The sequence below is a fragment of the Bufo gargarizans genome, chromosome 6 (genome assembly GCF_014858855.1).
Source record: "Bufo gargarizans isolate SCDJY-AF-19 chromosome 6, ASM1485885v1, whole genome shotgun sequence".
Classification (NCBI taxonomy): Eukaryota; Metazoa; Chordata; class Amphibia; order Anura; family Bufonidae; genus Bufo; species Bufo gargarizans.
The window spans coordinates 34284182-34305541 of NC_058085.1; the positions used below are offsets into that span (position 1 = coordinate 34284182).

The window sequence follows — 21360 nt, forward strand, 5'->3', positions numbered from 1 at the left end:
TGAGTACCACAGTACCACAGTGGTCTCTTCCTTTTTTTGCTTTTACTGACAAGCCTAATGCAATTTTCTGTTGCCTTCAATAGTGCCACTTTTAAGTAGTCCCATTTCTCCTGGACTCCAATGAAACTGTTCCAGTCTGATAGGTACTCGTATACCACTAATCTAATTTTAGAAAAGTATTTCTAAAATCTAAAACTTTTGTTTGTGTGGTGTGACTCAGTCACTGTACTTATAGTAAACCACACTGACTGGTGATCACTAGATCCCAAGCTTTCCCCTACAGTAATATCAGATACCAAATTCCCATTTGTGAATACTAAATCTAAAATGGCCTCCTTCCGGGTTGGCTCCTCCACTACTTGCTGTAGAGATAATCCCAGTAGGGAATTTAGAATATCTGTACTCCTGGCAGAACTAGCACTTTTGGTTTTCCAGTTTACATCAGGAATATTAATGTCTCCCATAATGATAACTTCCCCCTTCAATGTCATTTTAGCTATTTCCTCAACTAGTAGATCATCTAATTCTTTGACTTGGCTAGGTGGTCTATATATCACACCTACACGAGTTACTTTATGATTATCAAGCTGCAAGGTAACCCAAACTGACTCTAAATTGTTCTCGCTAACTTGTATCAAATTAGATTTTATGGCTATCTTTCACATACAGGGCCACCCCTCCCCCCTTCTTGCCTTCTCTGTCCTTCCTGTATAGAGAGAACCTTGGTATTGATATATCCCAGTCATTACTCCCCTTGAACCACATCTCAGTAACAGCCACTACATCTATATTCTCAGATGCCATTATAGCTTCAAGTTCATTGATCTTATTCCCTAGACTGCGAGCATTTGTAGACAAGACTCTGAGCTTGTCATTTCTTAACCTTTGTGCTACTGGCCTCTTCTGGCATCGTTCCGGGGGGCAGTTGGACTGCTGGATTATCACTCTTTTGCCCCCCTTTCCTAGTTTAAATGCTTCTTAGCAAATACTTGGAACTGTTCACCGAGGACCTTCGTTCCCTTGAGAGAAAGATGCAAACCATCTTTCTTGTACAGTTCTTTTCCATTCCAACAAGAGCTAACATGAGACACAAAGCCAAACCCTTGGTTCAGACACCATTCACCAACCCATACATTGAATTCCTTAATGCGCATCTTCCTGTCATGCTGAAGGTTCTGCAAAGGCAAAACTGTAGAGAATGAAACAGTTGATGCAACCTCCCGTATATCCTTTCCAAGTGTATGAAAAGCTTCTTTCACCTTTGAAACCTCATTGCAAGCCAGATCGTTTGTCCCAAGATGGAGAATAACATCCACTTCCCTTTCCTGCTTTGCTTGCCTAACAATATTTAGCATCCGTCGTCTATCCCTGCTAGCGGTAGCACCAGGGAGACATCTCACAACACCATTCTCCTCAAACTTCACACCTCTTATGATGGAATCGCCCACCAACAGCTGCTTACTATCAATCCTCACCTTCTCCTTTTTGACTTTGGCTGCAGTCTTACATACTTTAGGCATGGGAGATGATTGTTTCTCACCCACTGTGCTTGAGCCATCCTCCATGTTGCTCTTGCACTCTGAAAGTGCTGCAAATGAATTATGGAGAGCCACAGACTGTGGGACATGCCTTCTATCCACAACTCTCAGTCTACCAGAACCTACAGTAACCCATCTTCCATTTCTAGGGGGCCTCTGTGGCAGTGGCATTGCAATGTTCTCAGCCTGAGTTTGTTTAGTGGTTAATTTAAAAATCGCATATTTCAAAAAGGTAATTTCCTGCTGCATTATGGAGAGCTGTCTACAGATCAGACAGTATCCAAACCTCTGAAGAGTGGAACCAGAAATAAAAGCACAACAATTCCTGCACAGAACCAGGTCTGCCATTGTAAAGAGGGGAAAGATTTTAAACAAACAAATCTTACTTGTTTAGATTGTATCCACCTCCAGATTACCTCCTGAGTATCTCCTGAATATCTCCAATGCACTTATAACAAGCAGCACTTGAAATAGCAGATAGCTATAATTAGAAAGCTAATACTGTGTGGATATATATACACACACACACTCCCACAAAGGCTCCTCCCCCAACAGCAAATTAACACCTTACTTGCCTATGCTCATTTGCAATCAGACAATAGAGATACCGTGTCTAGCAAATTCCTTACCTCTTTTGAAACACAGTGTCTGAGTATTCACCAGAAACACCACTGAAGTTCTGCTACAGTGGAAAAACTCTGAGTTAGACTGTTAGTCTCCTGAATATCTCCAATGCACTTATAACAAGCAGCACTTGAAATAGCAGCCTTGGAAAAGCAGCAAGCTACCTTGATGATGGTGAGGATGAAGTAGGCAGGTTGGGTTCACTGAAGCTGGGATCATTTCTCATCCAGGCTTGATCACTGATGAACCTGTAGAAGTATGAGAATGGAGTAAAGGATACATTATAGTCTCTTTTGTATCTTAAACCCTGTTGTGCCCATTTCTCTTGTAAGCCGTATGGCAGTTTAGACACCACTGGGTTGACACCATGAGCGGTGTCCAGGAAGCTTAGTCCAGGTAGACGTGAGTCAGTCTTTGCCAACTCTAGCTCCACGAGGAGGTCACTTAGATCTTGGAGCTTGCAGTAGTCTTTGTTCCCTATTTTTGGGAAGTATTGCAGTCTCTTGAATAGAGCGCTTTCTATGGCTTCGGAGCTACCATAGGCTTGCTCAAGTCTTGCCCATGCAGCAACAAGACCTGCATCTGGGTGGTCAATATGTACTGTTTTAAGTCTTTTAACACGACCTGCAGATTCTGGTCCCAGCCACTTTATGAGCAAATCAATATCTCCAATGCACTTATAACAAGCAGCACTTGAAATAGCAGCCTTGGAAAAGCAGCAAGCTACCTTGATGATGGTGAGGATGAAGTAGGCAGGTTGGGTTCACTGAAGCTGGGATCATTTCTCATCCAGGCTTGATCACTGATGAACCTGTAGAAGTATGAGAATGGAGTAAAGGATACATTATAGTCTCTTTTGTATCTTAAACCCTGTTGTGCCCATTTCTCTTGTAAGCCGTATGGCAGTTTAGACACCACTGGGTTGACACCATGAGCGGTGTCCAGGAAGCTTAGTCCAGGTAGACGTGAGTCAGTCTTTGCCAACTCTAGCTCCACGAGGAGGTCACTTAGATCTTGGAGCTTGCAGTAGTCTTTGTTCCCTATTTTTGGGAAGTATTGCAGTCTCTTGAATAGAGCGCTTTCTATGGCTTCGGAGCTACCATAGGCTTGCTCAAGTCTTGCCCATGCAGCAACAAGACCTGCATCTGGGTGGTCAATATGTACTGTTTTAAGTCTTTTAACACGACCTGCAGATTCTGGTCCCAGCCACTTTATGAGCAAATCAAGTTCTTCCTTAGCAGTAAGGTTGAGATCGGCAATAGTAGCCTTAAAGGTTGATCTCCAGGCCCTGTAGCTCTCTGGACAGTCGTCAAACCTTGAGAGGCTGGTGTTAATGAGCTCATGGCGTACCATGTATCTGGCAATGTCATTCATGTCTGGTCTCTCACTCATTGGTGTGAAAGTTCTCTGGTGATGTAGTGTGAGGTTTACCAGGGTAAAATGATGTTGCATGAGCGTTTAACTGTGGTGTAGTCTCTAAGGCAGGGGTGGCCAACCTGTGGCTCTTTGCTTCTTAAACTGCGGCTCTAGCTGTGGAGCCGGGAAGCAGTCAGGCCGGCTCACTCTCCACCCCATGCTCAGATCTCTTTTCCTGATCGGGCAATGTTACTACTTTGCAGCTCCAGCTCACTCTCCACTACGTCCTGATGCACACAGTGTGAGAACTTAGTACGTGGAGAAACGCACTATGACCTGATGTTGTGCTCATCAGGTCACAGTGGAGAGCGTGTCAGACCTGAAGAGTAGCAGGTGCCCGAGCAGGAGCCCACTGCCTGATCAGGAGAGGGAAGAGATTTTTTCTTTATTACAGAACTGAGGGGTCTGATCTAAGCATGGGAGGTTATGATCTGAGCATGGGGGGGGGGGGGGTCATGATCTGGGCAGTGGGGGTCTGTTCTGAGCATGTGAGGGGGCCTAATATGAGCAATGGGGGCTCTGATCTGAGCAATGGGGATCAGATCTGAGCATGGGAGGGTCAGATATGAGCATGGGAGGGTCAGATATGAGCATGGGGGGCAGATATGAGCATAGGGGGGGTCTTGTTTGAGCATGGGGGCAGATCTGAGGATGGGGCAGCCTCTCAAGGTTTGACGACTGTCCAGAGAGCTACAGGGCCTGGAGATCAACCTTTAAGGCTACTATTGCCGATCTCAACCTTACTGCTAAGGAAGAACTTGATTTGCTCATAAAGTGGCTGGGACCAGAATCTGCAGGTCGTGTTAAAAGACTTAAAACAGTACATATTGACCACCCAGATGCAGGTCTTGTTGCTGCATGGGCAAGACTTGAGCAAGCCTATGGTAGCTCCGAAGCCATAGAAAGCGCTCTATTCAAGAGACTGCAATACTTCCCAAAAATAGGGAACAAAGACTACTGTAAGGTTGGTCACGCCTGCTCTAAGGCTTGTGCTGGCTTTGGTTTGAGCTGCGGCCTATAACTGGAAGTAACCTTGTTGTTGACATGAGTTGAACCGGTTTGCTGCATAGATGTACTGAGTCAGAACAGTGTTGTTATTAGGAGGTACAGTAGATGACTCTGTCTCTTTGCAGATGTTATGCTTTAGAACGTATTCACTGGTGCGTTCAGCTGGATCTTCCAATTCTCCTGGGATAAGGCAGTCTGAATTAGTACTTTGTCCTATTGCTTGTTCAAGGACTTTCAGCCTTGCTAGGGAAGCTGCTTCCTCCCCTTCTATTTGCAGAATCTTTATTTTGAATATGGCTCTGCTTGGAGAGCTTTGCTTTGAGCTTCCATCTTGGCTTGATGAGCTGCCATCTCAGCTTGTTGAGCTGCCCTTTGAGCTTTCATCTCTGCTTGCTTTCTGGTAAAGGAGCTTTGCGCCTTTTTTGATTCGGCATCAGCGCGGGCCTCTATTAACTTGTCGCTTAATGTTGATCTTCTGGAACGAGAGGATCTGGAAGAAAGTGCAGTGCACTTGGTTGTGGTGGATCTGTGAGATCTGGTCTCCTGCAGTTAAGTAATGTGGAGTTCTGCCTTAAGCTTAGCATTTTGCACTGCGAGATCCCTTTGTTGGTTCAGTGCATCAGTCCTAGTCAGTTCTGCTGAAGAATCCTCTATATTAGAGTCCTGCCAGAAGGCTGAGTATTTTTCAGACAACTGCTGGTAGCGTACATACACAGCAAATAGGCGATTTATAGAGACTCTTATTTCAGCTGGTTGATCATTAGAGTGTGACAAAACTGACATGCGGTGTGTGGTTCTGTCCCAGAGGTCTGACAGATTACTGGAGAACTCATCTCTAGTAGCTTCATAATTTTCTCTTAGTTTCTGTGTTTATTGTACGTTTGGGTCTTACACTTTGTTCGGTAATATCTGCAGAATCTGCTCCCTTGTTCGTCTGCCGGTTCAGAGGCATGATGTATCTGCATTTGTACAGCCATAAAAGAGTGTTCAGAGCCTTGTCTAGACAATTTTTACGGTTTTGCGAAAAAATGGTACTGTCTCTTTAAGAAGACGAACAGCGACTTAGACAGGTGAGGTAACACAGTGCAATGTAGAGAAACGGTTTTGAACATTCACTTGAAGTGCAGTAAGCTTGTGCGACCATGTGCTTTCACAAGATGGCAAATGGCACTGAGCTTGATTGCAGATTAGGCACACACATATACACAGCAGGCTGTAGGAATTATATGCATCTTTTGACTATTCTGACTCAGATTGTTGTAATAGCGATTTATCCCTAGTGAGACCTCTATGCCTGGCCTGTAAAGGCAGATATAATCACTGCGGACAATCCTTATCAGATAGCTTGAACTCACCAACACCGAGTTTATTCGTGTAAGTTGCTTTATTCTGTGAACCAGATAACAGAGCACAGCAGAAACAGATGGATTCCAGTATTGTGCGGTCAAAAGATGATGCTTTTGCAAGCTTGCATGAGAATACACGTGTACCTGTTAAATCCCTGGAGCAGAATGAATATACAAGAAGTGATGTACACAGAAGAAGGGGTGGAGCAATGAAATTAATGACATATATCATGAACAGAAAAACAAATGCAATACCAAAAACAACCACTACATGGGAGCATATAACCAAATATAGAATATATGAATGGTTCAACTAAATAAACTATATAGATTTAACTGCGTAGCAGCACACTCCCCGTCTGGCATTGAAAATGTCACTATTTAAACCATAACGGTAGTTATATAATTGCAAATAAACAACAGTGCAATTAACTTGATATCTGAGGACCTGAAAAACATAAAAAGAACAGGCATATAATGCAACAACTAAAATGTAAGACTTCAAATGTAACAAGTAAAGTTCAAACACTTCTTGCTTGAAGTTTCAGGTAGGATTCAGCAGCCTAGGCAATAAGTTCATTCTCCAAAGGACAAGAGCAGAAAAAGTTCTGTGATAGGCCTGATGCCTTGCAACTTTCACCTCCACCTTGCATACCTTACCATCATCACTAGGAACGCTCTTTACAATAAGTCCCATAGGCCACTCGATTCTTTCGGCTTGCTGGTCCTTGAGCAGAACAAGATCTCCAACTTGTATGTTAGGGTACTGTCATATAACCAAATATAGAATATATGAATAGTTCAACGAATTAAACTATATAGATTTATCTGCGTAGCAGCACAATTGATCTTTTTTTGAGATCCGTAACTAGGGATCTTAAAAATATTGTACCGACACTGGGGTATTTAAAACTATACGTCTACAGAGATGGAGGTGTTACGACGCTTGAGCATGAACAAAGATCTAGTAATTAAACCCTCTGTTAAGGGGGGGAATGTGGTTGCTATGTCCGTTCAACAATATCGGAACATGTGTCTGTCACTCTTATCTGACAGAACAAGTTATGAACTATTGAAGTCTGATCCCACTACTTTGTATTCACAAAAGCTCTCCCAGATGCTGCGCAAGGCCCTTGAGGGGAAACTGATTGACCGTAAGGAGTGTTAGTTTCTTGGACCACCCGACCCCAGGGTGGCTACCTTTTACAGCCTCCCAAAAATACACAAAGGAACCAATCTCCTCAAGGGCCGACCGATAGTATCTGGGATTGGTAGTCTTACTGAACATGCAGGCACTTACATTGACCAAATACTTTGTCCATTCGTTATAGCCCTACCATTGTATCTACAAGATACGACAGATCTACTCAAACATATTGATGGCATTACACTGGAACGAGATGTCTGGCTAGCATCTATTGATGTTGAGGCATTATATACCTCAATCCCCCATAACATGGACTTGGCAGCAAGTACTTTTTAGACTTTAGGTAAAATGATTTGAAGGAACATAATCACTTTGTTATCCAACTCTTGGACTTTGTACTTACCCACAACTACTTTGTATTTAATGGTAGTGATGGCCTTCATCGAGCTGTTCTCGGAACTGCATGCTCCCGGCGACCGCATGTGTTTCAGAGCGGCTCGCGGCGCAGGCACAGGTAAGGACTTACCTCTGCATCGCCGGGCTTGGGAATAAAGATGGCAGATCGCATGTGTTCGTCGGCGAACACTGGGAACTGGCCATCACTGTTTAATGGTCAATTCTACCACCAGCTCAGGGGCATCGCAATGGGTAGTCCATGCGCACCGACCTACGCAAATTTTCTCCTGGGCTGGTGGGGAGTAAACCGTTGTTTTCTCTGAGGCAATGACACACGGGACCAAATTTATCACCTTCTGGTCCAAATTTATAGATTACATTCGGTTATTTTGGTCTGGAACCTGGATGACTTTAAACTCTTTATGCGTGAACTCAACACAAATCATATAGGGTTATACTTCACATATGAACTTCAACGTGATACAATAACTTTCTTGGCTATACAAAGCCAATGGGGAGAGAAAAATCACATAAAAAACACATTATTTCATAAAAAAAACATCAACCAACAGCCTGCTCAGGTAGGATAGCTTCCACTCTAGACCACTAAGAAGACGCACCCCAAAAGGACAATTCCTGAGGGTAGCAGAAATTGTTCGGACCACATGGATTTCACTAGGCAGGCCTCACTATTATTCCATTGTTTTAAACAGAGGGGATACCCGGACTCATGTCTGTATGAGGCTTGGAGTAATGTTGAGTCCATTGATAGGTTCACATCACTTCAATCTGAGGGGAGCAAGTGCTCACGAGAAGTGATCAGAATTATCGGCACATATGACATAGCATCCCAACAAGTTCGGGAAATTTTGGGATTGTACTGGTCTCTTATCAAAACAGACCCAGATCTGACCAACCCTCTCCCAGAATATCCGGCAATAACATTCAGGCGGGGACGCAGTATAGGGGACTAATTAGTGCACAGACACTTTGAAGCCCCCACAAGAAATACCAATATAACAAAATAATAGCAAAGACAGGTGCACTCTGCGGTCTTACTAAACCCTCAAACTGATTTTAAAATTGAGAGATTAGCCAACATGTCCTACGGTGTAGGACATGTCTGAGCCCGAGCACCGCAAAAAGGTTTCTTAGGTAGCCCGGGACCTAACGCTCTCCGACCTGAGCCGTATGGGCGCCAGGAGCCAGTGGGCAAATTACAGGTGCATGAGGCCGACTCACAAACTCACCAGTTACCTCCAGCATGTAACCATGCTTGCAATGGGAGGAGGGAGGAGTCAGCGGGTCCCACCCAAGACTGGCTGATATTGCCCAGGCCTCACAGGTGCACCTAAATGTGGTCTTTAGATGGAAAACAGGGACATTTAAATTGGAGTTTATACTCCTCCAGGAATCTCTATATATACAAACTAAAAGAATGGCGTGGTATTAGCAGGAGGTGCTTAAGCCCACATGCAGTTGTGCATATATATAGGGGAGCAAATCCTGCACTTGTGGCCCGTTGCTAATGACGATCACCAGCAAAAATGCATACGGTGGAGGATGCCCGCAGCGGACCACAAGTACCACAATAGACATCCTACACAAGATAGCAATTATGTGGATGTGATAATCAATATAACAAAATAATAGCAAAGACAGGTGCACTCTGCGGTCTTACTAAACCCTCAAACTGATTTTAAAATTGAGAGATTAACCCGAGCACCGCACCAAGGTTTCTCAAGTAGCCCGGGACCTAACACTCTCCTACCTGAGCCGTATGGGCAATACCAGGAGCCAGTGGGAAAATTACAGGAGCATGAGGCCGACACCCCCACAAGAAATACCTGGCGGTTGGATAGGAGACATGGTACCCACAGGTGCAGAAAGTGGAAGGACTGCCCTTTTGTTGAAGTGGGCAATAGTTTTTCGAGTAGTGCCCAAGAACGGACCTACACTGCTCATACGTTTGCAAATTGTAATACTGTAGGTTTAGTGTACTTGGCTCAATGTGAGTGCGGAAGTAAATATGTTGGCAAGACCTGTAGAGCCTTCAAGAAAAGGATCTTGGAGCATGTTGGGGATGTTTGCAACAAACGCGATAAACCGCTCTCAAGACATGTAATGCTTCATCATGGAGGCAATGTTAACACATTGCGATTCTCCATGATTGAGACAATAAAACACTGCATCAGGGGAGGAGACTTTTTAAAATTTTAAAACAAAAGGAATCCAAATTGATTTCTGTGTTAAACACCATTTCACCCTCTGGTCTTAATGACAATATTGATTTTTCATGTTTTTTATAGTCGGCCATCTCAGCATTTCATCTAGGACAGGAGACCGTATGTTTTGGACCCGGTTATGAACGGGTAACAGCTTGGAACATGTGGCCATTCCCTAAACTGGGCATCTTTACTCCCTCTACTACCCTCTCAATAATTGATTACTTAGATGGGTCTCGCCAACATCTACCGTCCGGCATAGGCCTAAATTTCCACCTCCTTTTCCTTTTATTATTTTATCTTTTTCCTCTCCCTACTATTTTTTATGTTCCACGCAATACTGTCTTAATGAAATTACACATAGGTGCCTGCAGTGGCCCATTCATGTCATGATATCCTTATCTATGTAGCAGGTTGACATGCACTGAATCGGGGTCCGGGCACCGATCATGTGACTAGAAGTGATCATATGGCTTGGGCCGCAGTAATGTGAAGCGCGATCACATGACCTTACTGGTTTGATAGGTGACTGGCGCCACGTCCTCACTGGGGGCCGAATACCATTCTTGCTATTGGGGATAGCGTCCTATTACTTGTTCAGGTAACCACAACCCCTTATCTATTCAGCGGCCTATTTAAACCTTGTAAACCGACTTTCTCTTGCCACTCCACTATACTGACCGATGATGTGACACAGGTAGGCCTTGTGGCTTCCGTTCCTGAGCAGTGCTTCCCCCTTTATGACACCCTTTGTATCGTTATCTGTCCCTGATACATTTCTGTGTTATTTCATTACAGACAATTTGTCAGGCTGGTTACCCTTCTTAACTTCTGTGGGTTAAACATATGGGGGCACGCAAGTACCGTTTATTTTGACAAATAATTGTTTGAGCAACATCTAATTCGCACCTTGCATGTGGAGACATATATATATATTTTTTACCGGTATTAACTGTGAGGGGGTCATTGGGCCCATAGCCCTATTATACCATTTATTTGTCAGCAAAATGTCTTATCAAATGACTAACTGGTGTAAATAGATTTGCTGACCATCAGGTTTGATCATACTCTGATGAGCCCATTTTATGTACTGGGCGAAATGCGTTGGAATGAAGGGTCCTATACTTTGTGTAACCATCTTTGGAAACTAAAGGTGTCTTTTGGCATATAATTTGATACTGCAGAAATTGCATTGGGCATCTACTCATTCATTGTTATGTATTCAGCAATTATTTATTTTGATGTACTGCTTTCATTATTTTGTGTATTTAGAGTAGGTCATTGAATTGACCTGTAATCCATTTTTAGGGCCATCTAAGGGCTTGTAGGCGGTTTCTGAATACGGGATCGCCCTTATCGGGGCGGATATTCCATTCTATAGGCAGGGCTATACAGTGTAGACCACCACCACCCTGCCTATGGTATTGTCCCATCCCGTATTGTGGAATTTTGATTATCATTGTGTCTTCATCAATTTATTATATTTTTTTCTGTTTAATATAATAATTCTTGTGGGGTTATTTTAGTTAGTTAATAAAGGCTACGTTTTAGATTTGGGTGGTATTCTGTGAATAGTCTACTTGGATTTATACTAGTATATTGACCCTCTAATGGGCTATTGTCTTAGCTGTGACTTCTCTACAGTTAAATCCAGTAAGATGACAACACCGGAGAGATATCCCACTCCTCTTCTTCCACAGGATGGTTCAGAAGAACATCACAATGTCCCATGGGATGATGATCAGGTAGATGGAGATAATGTCTCATCTTGTGTTCAGTCTTGTTTTATGTAACATGTTTTTGTTATGGTGGTGCTCTATGTCTACTGCCATCCCGCCATCTGGGGTGGACACGTGCGCTGCATCACTCGCCCTACCACTGTCTGGTAGCCAAGCAGTTATGATCTTTTGCTGCCGCCCAGTAACAGGGCTGGCCGTTGGAGCTTTGTGTCCCTCATTGGAGGCTCCAGCCAACATCTGGCTGCCAGGTCTCCTTCCCTGACCCTTAAGGTGTGTGAGCATCCTGGCTCTTAAAGAGCCAGTTAACCTGTACTCCACTCTTCACCAGCCAATGGCTGAAAACCTGTGGATACTTAAAGCACCTTTCCCAAGGCTTCTCTAGCTCGGTAGATCCTGCTAGAATCTGTTTGTCTGTGTACTAACATCTGCCTGATTCCTAGATTCTGAATCTCTGCCGCCTGACCTAACTCGTGCCTGTTTGCCATTTTGACCCTGTGCTGCCTGCCCTTTGGACTGATTATCAGATTAGCATGAACTCTGGCTGCCTTGATCTCCTCCTGCCATTGACTATGAGCTTTTCCTGATCTCTGTGTGCTTTGCACTTGAGTCTCTTACCCCTATGGGTCAGCAGCCAACCACAACAGGACTATTCCAAGAGGTATCAGCTTGGTGGCTCCCCTGCAGCAAATGCCAGATCCTTGTATAGGGAATAAAGGATGAAAAGCAGGGAACTGCCAGGATAAGTCCCTCAGGACAAGCCTAAAGTCAAACCAGTTGGTTGGCATGATTGATCTACGCCCACTGTCTGTAACAGTTTTATCCTTGTATAATGAGAAAGGTGGAGATTGCAGGATTACAGCTGACCATAGACATTACATGTTGTCTGGATCGTCTCATAATTTTCTGACTATGGATACTGCTGTTTGGAACAAACAGGTTGGAGTTATACAGAAGACCTGCAGATATTTGGGTCAGATGACTCCTGCTGTTATGTCAGTTTTGGTCGTCATTCTAATTACTGATATTTTCTGGTCATATAAACCTTCAACATGACTTCAACTGTCTGATGACTTTTACATTATTTCTTTCACAGCTTGTGAATCCGGGTGAAGATCTGAACATTATATATGTTACAGAGACACATGTGAGGGGTGATGAGCAGTTTAGAGAGGATATTCCTACAGATATCCGCCCAGGTAAGTAGGAAACATTAAATAAAACAGAGAAGACTCTACTCATTCAGACTCTACTCATTTTCTTGGCATTTTAGATGATAAAACTTGCTGATCATTTATATTATGGACATGAATATAGATATATAATATACCTACAGTGGCGGAAATAATTATTTGACCCCTCACTGATTTTGTAAGTTTGTCCAATGACAAAGAAATGAAAAGTCTCAGAACAGTATCATTTCAATGGTAGGTTTATTGTAACAGTGGCAGATAGCACATCAAAAGGAAAATCGAAAAAATAACTTTAAATAAAAGATAGCAACTGATTTGCATTTCATTGAGTGAAATAAGTATTTGAACCCTTTAACAAAAAAAGACTTAATACTTGGTGGAAAAACCCTTGTTTGCAAGCACAGAGGTCAAACGTTTCTTGTAATTGATGACCAAGTTTGCGCACATTTTAGGAGGAATGTTGGTCCACTCCTCTTTGCAGATCATCTCTAAATCCCTAAGGTTTCGAGGCTGTCTCTGTGCAACTCTGAGCTTGAGCTCCCTCCATAGGTTTTCGATTGGATTAAGGTCCGGAGACTGACTAGGCCACTCCATGACCTTAATGTGCTTCTTCTTGAGCCACTCCTTTGTTGCCTTTGCTGTATGTTTTGGGTCATTGTCGTGCTGGAACACCCATCCACGACCCATTTTCAGTTTCCTGGCAGAGGGAAGGAGGTTGTCGCTCAGGATTTCACGATACATGGCTCCGTCCATTTTCCCGTTTATGCGAATAAGTTGTCCTGTGCCCTTAGCAGAAAAACACCCCCAAAGCAAAATGTTTCCACCCCCATGCTTGACGGTGGGGACGGTGTTTTGGGGGTCATAGGCAGCATTTTTCTTCCTCCAAACACAGCGAGTTGAGTTAATGCCAAAGAGCTCTATTTTGGTCTCATCAGACCACAGCACCTTCTCCCAGTCACTCTCTGAATCATTCAGGTGTTCATTGGCAAACTTCAGACGGGCCTGCACATGTGCCTTCCTGAGCAGGGGGACCTTGCGAGCCCTGCAGGATTTTAATCCATTGCGGTGTAATGTGTTTCCAATGGTTTTCTTGGTGACTGTGGTCCCTGCTAATTTGAGGTCATTAACTAACTCCTCCCGTGTAGTTCTAGGATGCTTTTTCACCTTTCTCAGAACCATTGACACCCCACGAGGTGAGATCTTGCGTGGAGCCCCAGAGCGAGGTCGATTGATGGTCATTTTGTGCTCCTTCCATTTTCGAACAATCGCACCAACAGTTGTCACCTTCTCTCCCAGCTTCTTGCTAATGGTTTTGTAGCCCATTCCAGCCTTGTGCAGGTCTACAATTTTGTCTCTGACATCCTTGGACAGCTCTTTGGTCTTTCCCATGTTGGAGAGTTTGGAGTCTGCTTGATTGATTGATTCTGTGGACAGGTGTCTTTTATACAGGTGACTAGTTAAGACAGGTGTCCTTAATGAGGGTGACTAATTGAGTAGAAGTGTCTAACCACTCTGTGGGAGCCAGAACTCTTAATGGTTGGTAGGGGTTCAAATACTTATTTCACTCAATGAAATGCAAATCAGTTGCTATCTTTTATTTAAAGTTATTTTTTCGATTTTCCTTTTGATGTGCTATCTGCCACTGTTACAATAAACCTACCATTGAAATGATACTGTTCTGAGACTTTTCATTTCTTTGTCATTGGACAAACTTACAAAATCAGTGAGGGGTCAAATAATTATTTCCGCCACTGTACATATGAACAAGGCCTGTTCCATTATCATCTGCCATAAGTACTTCAGAATTATTTGCCAATTTTTTAACTAAGGAACCATTAATTCCTTCAAAATAAGCCTAGTTCACATGTCAGTGTTTGGTGATCTGCAGTCACCCCATGCAGGTCAACAACACAGAAGTGGTGAAAATCTTTCCATTATACCTTATCTCTGTGTAGGCTCCATTCCTGGTTTGACTAAATCAATGGGTGCAATCAATATATATTGAGAAAAGCTCTACCAGCAAATCAATGGGTGGTTTGCCTAATGGCCAAATATTTTCTATATAGAATATTCTTTTTCTGTAGCTCGATCTAGGTGATCTACCATTGAACTGAGGATGGCAAACGTTTTGCGAATTATACGATTGTGCATTCTTTTGTGTGCCCCATTTTCAGATATCCCAGTGCCTCCATAGTAGTGATGGCAGCCACAATTATTATTCATAAGGCCAGTGTATATGCTAGGCTATTTGTATAAGCAGTTCTTGCTGTTATTTGTCTATGTAGATGGTTTGGCCAATACTAAGTATAGATTATGAAGGCAGGAAAAGTCCAAAGAACTTTTTTCTACAAATAAATTAAAAAAAATTAGATACCAGCTTTAAACTTGCTCTAAAGCCATGGCTTCTTTGAGACAACACTGCTCCTCCTCTCTGCCCTGTTTTATGGCAAAGTGCATGCAGCCATCAAGAAGTGTGTGACACAGACACCACCTAATAGCACTGACTCATATGTTACTCATTATCTTATTCTCCACTGAGCCTTTCACTAGAAAAGAGTGGGGTAGACACATTGAAACCTATGAAGATGCTGGCTTCAACCCAAAAGTGGGAAACTACAAGAGAACAGCCTGATGGCCTAACGTCATGATTAGAGATGAGCGAATCTAAGCTACCGAAGTGGAATTCGATCCGAATTTCAGGAATTATTCTATTCGCACCGAATCTGAATTTCCTCACGCTTCGTGGTAACGAAATACATTTTTTCCTAAAATGGCTGCTGCACGTGTGAGGACATGGGGCAAGGAACTCTTGGAACGCGGGATCACCCATAATGCCATGCATGCAGCCAATCAGCAGCCATCCTGCCCTTTGATGTCAAAGCCCTATAAATAGCCTCAGCCATCTTGGATTCTGCTATTTTCCAGTGTACTTAGTGCAGGGAGAGATGTCAGCAGGTGCTAGGGACAGTGCTAGGAAAAACTTCATTGTGCTGAAAAAACTATTTACAAGTTCATGGAAAGATTATTCAAGGTGTAGGGAAAGGATAGGGAGGAATCATTCCACAGCATTTATGTTGAACAGGCTTCAGTAGGAGCAATCCTATTACACCTTGCTGCACTGACTGCAGACCCAAATTGCCATTATACAGCTCTGTAATTCCAGCAAACCGTTCCTGTTATTGGGGTGCAAGTGCTGTTTGATACAGCCATTAACAGGTTTATTACAAGACAATATTTCTACGTCTTATTTGCCCTTGTGGGGTGCAGTTAGTCAGGTCCATAAATATTGGGACATCCACACAATTCTAAAATTTTTGGCTCTATTCGCCACCACAATGGATTTGAAATGAGACAAACAAGATGTGCTTTAACTGCAGACTGTCAGCTTTAATTTGAGGGTATTTACATTTAAATCAGGTGAACGGTGTAGGAATTACAACAGTTTGCATATGTGCCTCCCACTTGTTAAGGGACCAAAAGTAATGGGACATAATAATCATAAATCAAACTTTCACTTTTTAATACTAGGTTGCAAATCCTTTGCAGTCAATTACAGCCTAAAGTCCGGAATGCATAGACATCACCAGACGCTGGGTTTCATCCCTGGTGATGCTCTGCCAGGCCTCTACTGCAACTGTCTATGGCTAGTGTATATGCTAGGCTATTTGTGTAAGCAGTTCTTGGTGTTATTTTTCTATGTAGATGGTTTAGCCAATACTAGGAATATATTATGAAGGCAGGAAAAGTCTAAAGAAACTTTGTATACATAGAAATATTTAAAAAATTAGATACCAGCCTTACACTTGCTCTAAAGCCATGGCTTCTTTGAGACAATACTGCTCCTCCTCTCTGCTCTGTTTTATGGCAAAGTGCATGCAGCCATCAAGAAGTGTGTGACACAGACACCACCTAATAGCACTGACTCACAGGTCCCTATATTATTCTCCATTGAGCCTTTCACTAGAAAAGAGTGGTGGTAGACACATTGAAACCTATGAAGATGCTGGCTTCAACCCAAAAGTGGGAAACTACAAGAGAACAGCCTGATGGCCTAACGTCATGATCTACTGGTCCTTGCTCAGAGGTCTACTGATAGCTAATGATCTGTTTTGCCATTAATATCTCAGTTGACAATTACATTTTGCTTCATGCTTTGCAAATTCGAAGGACATTTTCTACAGAAATATTATAAAATCTAATAACAATATCATTCTAAGGTTATATTATTCAAAATTATATAGTATGTTTTCTTTTTGACAGATGACTGTAACAGGAGCTCAGAAGAACATCTGGTGTCTTCACATTTTAAAGCAGATGAGCATGTTGTCACACAAGATACCTATGAAAAACATGCCATTATCACAGATGTACCCTCTGACATTCACAGCAAAAATTCATCATATGATGCTATGAAACATGTGGAAGAGAAGCCATTTTCATGTTCATATTGTGGGAAATGTTTTAAACAGAAATCAGATCTTGTTATACATCAGAGATGCCACACTTGGTTGATGCTATTTACATGTACAGAATGTAATAAATGTTTTAATCAGAAATCAGATCTTGTTAGACATCAGAGAATTCACACAGGGGAAAAGCCATTTTCATGCCCAGAATGTGGGAAATGTTTTACTCAAAAATCAAGTCTTGATTACCATCAGAGAACTCACACAGGAGAGAAGCCATTTTCATGTTCAGAATGTGGGAAATGTTTTACTGCGAAATCAGATTTTGTTAGACATCAGAGGAGTCATACAGGGGAGAAGCCATATTCATGTTCAGAATGTGGGAAATGTTTTAGAAACAGATCACATCTTTTGAAACATAGGCATATTCACACAGGGTTGAAACCACATTCATGTTCTGAATGTAGGAAATGTTTTACCCAGAAGTCAGCACTTGTTATGCATCAAAGAACTCACACAGGTGAGAAGCCATTTTTATGTTTAGAATGTGGGAAATGTTTTACTTCGAAATCAGATTTAGTTAGACATCAGAAGATTCACACAGGGGAGAAGCCATATTCATGTTCTGAATGTAGGAAATGTTTTACCCAGAAGTCAGCGCTTGTTATGCATCAAAGAACTCACACAGGGGAGAAGCCATTTTCATGTTTAGAATGTGGGAAATGTTTTACTTCAAAATCAGATTTTGTTAGACATCAGAGGATTCACACAGAGGAGAAGCCATATTCATGTTCTTAATGCGGGAAATGTTTTAACTGGAAGTAACATTTTGTTAGACCAAGAGAATGTACACAAGGGAAAAGCCATTTTTATGTCCCGAATGTTGGAAATGTTTACCCACAATTAGCATCTTTCTTGATGTTTACATCAAAGAACTCACACAGATGAGAAGCCATTTTCTTTCGTTAACTAAAGTCATGTCACACAAGAGAAAGGGAAATCGGTTAAGATTCATAAATGATTATTATGAAATGTATGTAATTACCAATCAATGTCTATTATCCAAAAAGCAAAAAGAATCCAGATAACTCACCTGTATATCCACTATGTGCAGAGAATATTTTACATTCATTTATTTACCTGAATATTAAAACTTTTTTCTAATTATTAAAAATATTTGCTTTAAAACTTGTATAGTTGTGTTTGACTTTATCTTTTGTTATTTGTTGCATATGTTATTTGTTGCATATGGGACGGCAATAACAGACTTCTCATCAAACGTTGTTTTCAAGCTCAAATGGTGTTTTAATGGTCACACAGCATATCAAACTTCCAAGTCTGGCGTCACTTAGCACAGTGAAGTCGCAGTTTCACATCACAACGTGTTACATCAACACAAAACAGTAAATCTTTGCCCGGCTAGACGCTCACTGTACAGAGGTTTTCCCTAACTCAATTCTAGCTCAGTGTTCATACTGCGGTATTCAGCTTCACTCAGCCATGCGGTCAGACTGCTACTAATGCAACCCTTTGGGGTCTTGGTCCACCAATCCTCCTGATTCTGACCACATGATGCCACTCTTCTCCAGGCATCACTAGACCATCCAAACTCAGGCTTTACTCAGCCTTGTGGCCCCCCAGCCCTACTAGCTGGGACCACACAGTGCCTCTGCAGGCTTCCTTCTCTCCTCCCACAAACACACACGGAGGATTTCTTTTTCCCTCAGTGATTATTGCAGCTGGCCGGGGGAATACTTGTACTGGACTGTGGGCGTGGACTGAGAGACTCCCACTACCAACCTGTCTCCTAGTCCAAAGAAATCCAGCCCATATAACTTAAACAAACCATCTCCAGCAAGGTATGCCTTGCTGAACCAAAACACATCTCTGGATTTCTGCTACCTTACCCAACTAAACTGGAAACCAGGTGAGATTTACACCCCCTAGACACCTCTACTGTACACTTCCCCACACATGTTCTGTAGTTGCCTCAGATCCTACAAGGTTAAGGGAGAGCATTTTGTGTAAAAATAGTGATGTAAGAATTGAGCCATGGATCCCAGACTTTGTGGACCCTGTTAGGGCACTTTCTGTTCTTGAAAACCATTCTTTCATATCAACAATATTACACTACTGGACACTAAATCTCCTCTCCAAAATTTCCAGTAATCCTGGGTATTTTATAGCTTGTCATCCATAATCCATTCAAAGATTGAAAGTCAAGAATTATTATTTTTTACTGTCAACTCAATTGTCCAATAAATGTTACCATCTGTGGATGTTGATCCACTGTACCAACCACCCAGGAGTGGTAGGGTGCTGACCCACAAGAATCAGGGACACCAGAGTGAAGTACCAGAGGAATCACGCTAACTCTTAGTCAGGAACAGGATTAGGTCAAAGTCCAGGAAGGCAACTGTCAGTAATCCAATTCAGTAATGTCAATCCAAAGTCTATGAGGGCTGGAATGGTAAACTGTGTACCAGTGTAGGACAGAGATACTGTTCAACTTACTAGTCTTCATCTTGGCCATCTCTCCTATGGTCCCTAGGCTCAGAAGTCTGTCCTTGTGTGGACAAATGCAGACATAGTGTCCCTTGGTACCACAATACAGATACTCTTCTTTAGACAATTTGAGGCTATCCACTTGCATGGACTTCTTGGCCAGAGTAGAAGATGCAGAAGTCAGAGTTCTCTGAAATGTTGGTGCCAACTAAAGAGATTTGCTCTTTTACAAACTACTTCTTTTGTGTGTTATTGGAACCAGAGATTAATGCTAGTAGCTAGAGGGATCAAGCTCTCCAGGTTGGTCAGGATATCACAATTAGAGATGAGCAAATTTTTCAAAAATCCGATTTGCCGGTTCGCCGAATTTTTCCGCCAAAATTTGCTCTGATCCGGATATATTTGCAGCTAAATTTAGTAAAAAAACAGCTATTTCCAGGCTGCAGAGAGCCTTTATATGGGTGTAGAAGACTGTGCCTTGCAGTAACACGCATAGGGAGTGTGCTGGGGTAGTGAAATAATACTGTCTTTCAGTATGACATGCAGATGACAGGCGTCGCTCTTAGAATCACTGCACACTTAACTTATTTGGCCAGTCATTGGGCCAAAACTGACCAAATAACTCAAGTATGTACTCAGCCTTAGAGGTCAGCCTGTAGAGAGACTTTTACACCGTTGTCAGCTGATTCCATATAGATGTCTACAGAACCTGTTCTATTAAATGCTTATACAAGTAGAGCCCCCCGACAGAGTGGAGAGGGTGTTAGCAGTAAGTTTGTGTTGATGTCACAGATTTTTTTGCCCTTCCTCTGATCTGTCAGAACAGTAACCCACAAAAAATGGATCTTGTCTGTGGAGCATCCGTCTTCACTCGGTCAGCATTTGCTCAATAATCCATCGGTATTGCTAATGCAAAAAAAAAAAAAAAGGAGTGGATCCAAAACAGAGATGACACGTGAATTGAATATTTTCATGTCTGCTGTGTTTTGTACCCACTCCTGCTTTTGGCTACCAAATCATAAGCCAATTCTGATGGGTCCATACAGGCCTTACAGCTACTACACAGACAAGATCCGTCGTACGTCTCATTTTTCCTTCTTTTTGACAGCTCAAAAGAAAGGTCAAATAAATGATGATGTCAGCCAGGCCGAAAGCCAAAATAGTGGACCAATCATGAAGTGGGGAGGGTGGGAACAGCATGAGAAGTCCACAGAGTGGACCTATCACATAGTGGTGAGGTGGAAGCAGCATGAGGAGACCACAGAGTGGCCCAATGACAGTGTCTGGAGGTGAAAGCAGTATGAGGAGGCCACCAAGTGGCACAATGACAGTGTATGGAGTTGGCAGCATCAGGAGAGGGCCACCGAGTGGCACAATGACCGAGTGTGGAGATGGCATCAGTATGAGGGGACAGTAACAGATCATAGAGGCGGCAGCATCGGGATCGGGAGCAGCAGCAGGAGAAGGCCACTGACTGGCACAATAACAGAGTCTGGAGGTGGCAGCAGAATGAGTAGGTCACAGAGTGGCACAATGACAGAGTGTGGAGGTTTTGGTAGCACCAGCATCAGGAGGAGGCCACATAGTGGCACAATGACAGAGTCTGGAGATGGCAGCAGCATGAGAAAACCACAGAGTGGCACAATGACAAAGTCTGGAGGTGGCGGCACGTTGAGTAGGCCACGGAGCGGCACAATGACAGAGTCTGGAGGTGGCAGCAGCAGCAGTAATTCCCTTTAACAGGCTGGCAGTATCATTTACCTTTATTCGTTCCTAGGTCGTGTTGGCACGACATATATATATATCGCCGGTGGGGTGGG

The 21360-nt window shown here is 42.8% G+C and overlaps 2 protein-coding genes across 2 annotated transcripts in view; one reads left to right on the forward strand and one right to left on the reverse strand.

Annotated features, from left to right (window-relative positions):
- Window positions 1–2233: 2233 nt before the first annotated feature.
- Window positions 2234–3697, reverse strand: LOC122939941. The gene is made up of 2 exons (XM_044296168.1): window positions 3350–3697; window positions 2234–2786 (listed from the first exon to the last, which is right to left on the reverse strand). Exons 1-2 carry the CDS (start codon window positions 3612–3614, stop codon window positions 2323–2325), a joined length of 729 nt encoding a protein of 242 aa, XP_044152103.1. The 5' UTR covers window positions 3615–3697; the 3' UTR covers window positions 2234–2322.
- Window positions 3698–9237: 5540 nt separating this feature from the next.
- Window positions 9238–21360, forward strand: part of LOC122941932 — a 275413-nt gene continuing 263290 nt past the window's right edge. Inside the window, 1 exon segment of the mRNA XM_044299430.1 lies at window positions 9238–11445. Coding sequence (XP_044155365.1) covers window positions 11311–11445 — 135 coding nt within the window. The 5' untranslated portion in view covers window positions 9238–11310.

Excerpts from the sequence above, each read along its gene's own strand:
- LOC122939941 (XM_044296168.1), bottom strand. The coding sequence starts at position 3,614 with ATGCAACATCATTTTACCCTGGTAAACCTCACACTACATCACCAGAGA. Across the intron at positions 2,787-3,349 it reads GCTGGGACCAGAATCTGCAG|GTCGTGTTAAAAGACTTAAA; the intron begins GTCGTGTTAAAA and ends CAGAATCTGCAG.